Below are 2,422 nucleotides of genomic sequence, written 5' to 3'. Positions count from 1 at the left end.
CAATGCAAAGTAATTGATATTTGCTTTAGGTGCCAAATAGAGAGAGACGGAGACAAATTTTTTTTGTTGTTAATCTTATAGCTTGTCATAGTCTGATCTGTCATTCTATCTACCTATTTTCAACCTTACGTTTATTAGAAATTAGAAATTTTGCATATTTATTCCGATTTATTTCTTTTTTTGAATGGGAAAATCTTTGAATAAACGGAATTTTTACTAGCAGTTTATTCCTTTACAATTTTTAATAAATTCTTCTTATCATTTAAGTTTTCTTTTCTCTTTTAACTTAAACCAAAATCCTATGTGACATTTAGGAACAATCCCTAAAGTGATCTCTAAAGTTCTACGACCCATAAGATACCGCGAATCCCCTGCCAACTACTTGAGTTAATGGCTAGGTAATTTAAGCCTATAATCCATTAATACTTGGTGTCTGTGTGTATGTGTGTGTGTGTGTGTGTGTGCGTGTGTGTGTGTGTGTGTATGTGTGTGTATGGTACTTCGTAACGAAATTTCTTTATTTTTCTAAAGCATTAATGAAATTTTCTTATGAATAGGTTGCAATGGTTGATCTTTGAGTTTATGGAGAAGTAGCTCAATGAAAAAACAAAATTTTTTATTGCCATTGGGAACATTATTTTAAATTTATGTTTACTGTTGGCAGTTTCCAGTGCACAGTTTTAATCCCACTGTAAAAGCAACAATTAAAATAGAGTTTCGGTCCAGAATTCATGCTTTCTGGATCGAAAAATGCCTTAATTGATGCTAATAGAATCGATAGAAGCAACAGTTTGTCATGCTCATTATGAATTAATTGGCAAAATATTATCTGAATATTCAGAATAACAATCACAGTAACATCATTGTCTATTGTAACTCTATAAAATCTAAATTTTGCAGGAATTCCCCTTGTTATCAATCCCATCTTTCGGTTTTATGAGGAAAAAAAATCATTTAATTTTGAAATTGCTAAAGCAATGTGTTGAAAAAGTACTGTAGTCAAAGTGACACTTTGATTTTTCATATCACTTCGTTCACCGATATGAGACACCATTATGATACCTGTGGTACGTCTACAAACAATTGCTCGAAACCCAACAAATAACACTTTCAGCTGGGAACATTTTGAACTGTGACGTTTCAGCCATTTCTGCTGCCGTATGTACCTCAAAAAAGAGCAACGGTTGCATGTTTTCGCCGAATCAGTCGGGAAATCGAATAAGCATTACTCGAAGTGATAAAACCAATCGCGTACCATATGTACCGCATAAACAGCTAGAACAACGAAAGCATCAGAAACAACCGTATTGGGGTCCCGATAATACATCGGGTGAGGAATCCATTAGTATTCGACTACCTCTTCTCTTAAATAAGTCAACAAATACCAGTATCCAGAGTTCTTCTACTGGGACAGCAACCAGCCGGTTACCTCCACCACCACCACCACCACGTTCAGCTGCCACATCCCTAAGTTTGTTCCCAGCATCATATCAACGAATAACTCAACAGGACGTGTCATCCGATCGACGACTTTCTTCTGAACTTTTGCAAATTAGGCTTGAAGCCGTCTCGAAACCTTACTGGGCGCAGGCAAGCCTATCAATTTTTACAGAAAAAATATTAGTCATGGAAAAACATTTATTTAGCTCAATCTTATATCTTTCATATTGAAATTACATTATCATTGAAATTCTAGGAAATTTAATTGGACAGTAATTTTTCTGAAATTTTTTCCAGATTTCTAATTCTCTAAATTTCCATGCTGTTGTAGCGTTTAAAAGATGTATTCCAAATTTTAAACCTTCTTCAAATTTGTGATAAATCCAGAATCCATCTTCTTGCAAGCAAAACAAGCATGGATCAAAGCAAAAGGAAAATTTACATAATGCGTAAATCTGGAAGAACGAAATTTCATTCATGAAGTTCGACAAATTTTTTGGACATTTTTTTCAAATAAAAGGGGAGGGCAAAAGGTAACTCAAGTAGTAGATGAAGAAATTGCCGACAAAAATGATAGATCAAAGTAGGTGATACTGAATTACGGAATAATCATTAATAATAATTACAGTGGATATGGAAATAATCTCAATAAATATAATGATTTGAGATATAACAATGATAAATACAATAAGCAATGATAGCAAAAGCTACTATAGACAGTAAAACAATAATGCTAAGAAATGATAATAGTAACAGTAACTGATATTATGCAACAATAAATGCTAATCAAATAATGGGATCATTTCAGCAGACGCCAATAGAGAAAACTCGTCACTTGGATTCGATCCCTTCTTATCAGGTAGATTATCGCATATATCTGTTTGTATATGTATATATGTGGTGTGGTGTGTGTGTGTGTGTGTGTGTGTGTGTGTGTGTGTGTGTGTGTGTGTGTGTGTGTGTGTGTGTGTGTGTGTGTGTG

The 2,422-nt window shown here is 34.1% G+C and overlaps 1 protein-coding gene across 1 annotated transcript; it reads left to right on the top strand.

Moving 5' to 3' along the window:
• Positions 1–1,188: 1,188 nt before the first annotated feature.
• Positions 1,189–1,671, top strand: LOAG_11333 (hypothetical protein; the record flags this gene model as incomplete). The annotated part of the gene is made up of 1 exon (XM_003146854.2): positions 1,189–1,671. The coding sequence occupies one exon, from the start codon at positions 1,189–1,191 to the stop codon at positions 1,669–1,671; it is 483 nt and encodes a 160-aa protein (XP_003146902.2).
• Between the last annotated feature and the right edge of the window lie 751 nt (positions 1,672–2,422).

Source organism: Loa loa, assembly GCF_000183805.2.
Source record: "Loa loa unplaced genomic scaffold supercont3.332, whole genome shotgun sequence".
Classification (NCBI taxonomy): domain Eukaryota; kingdom Metazoa; phylum Nematoda; class Chromadorea; order Rhabditida; family Onchocercidae; genus Loa; species Loa loa.
The sequence above is the reverse complement of the archived record's forward strand: the minus strand, read 5'-3'. Positions and strand labels throughout refer to the sequence as shown.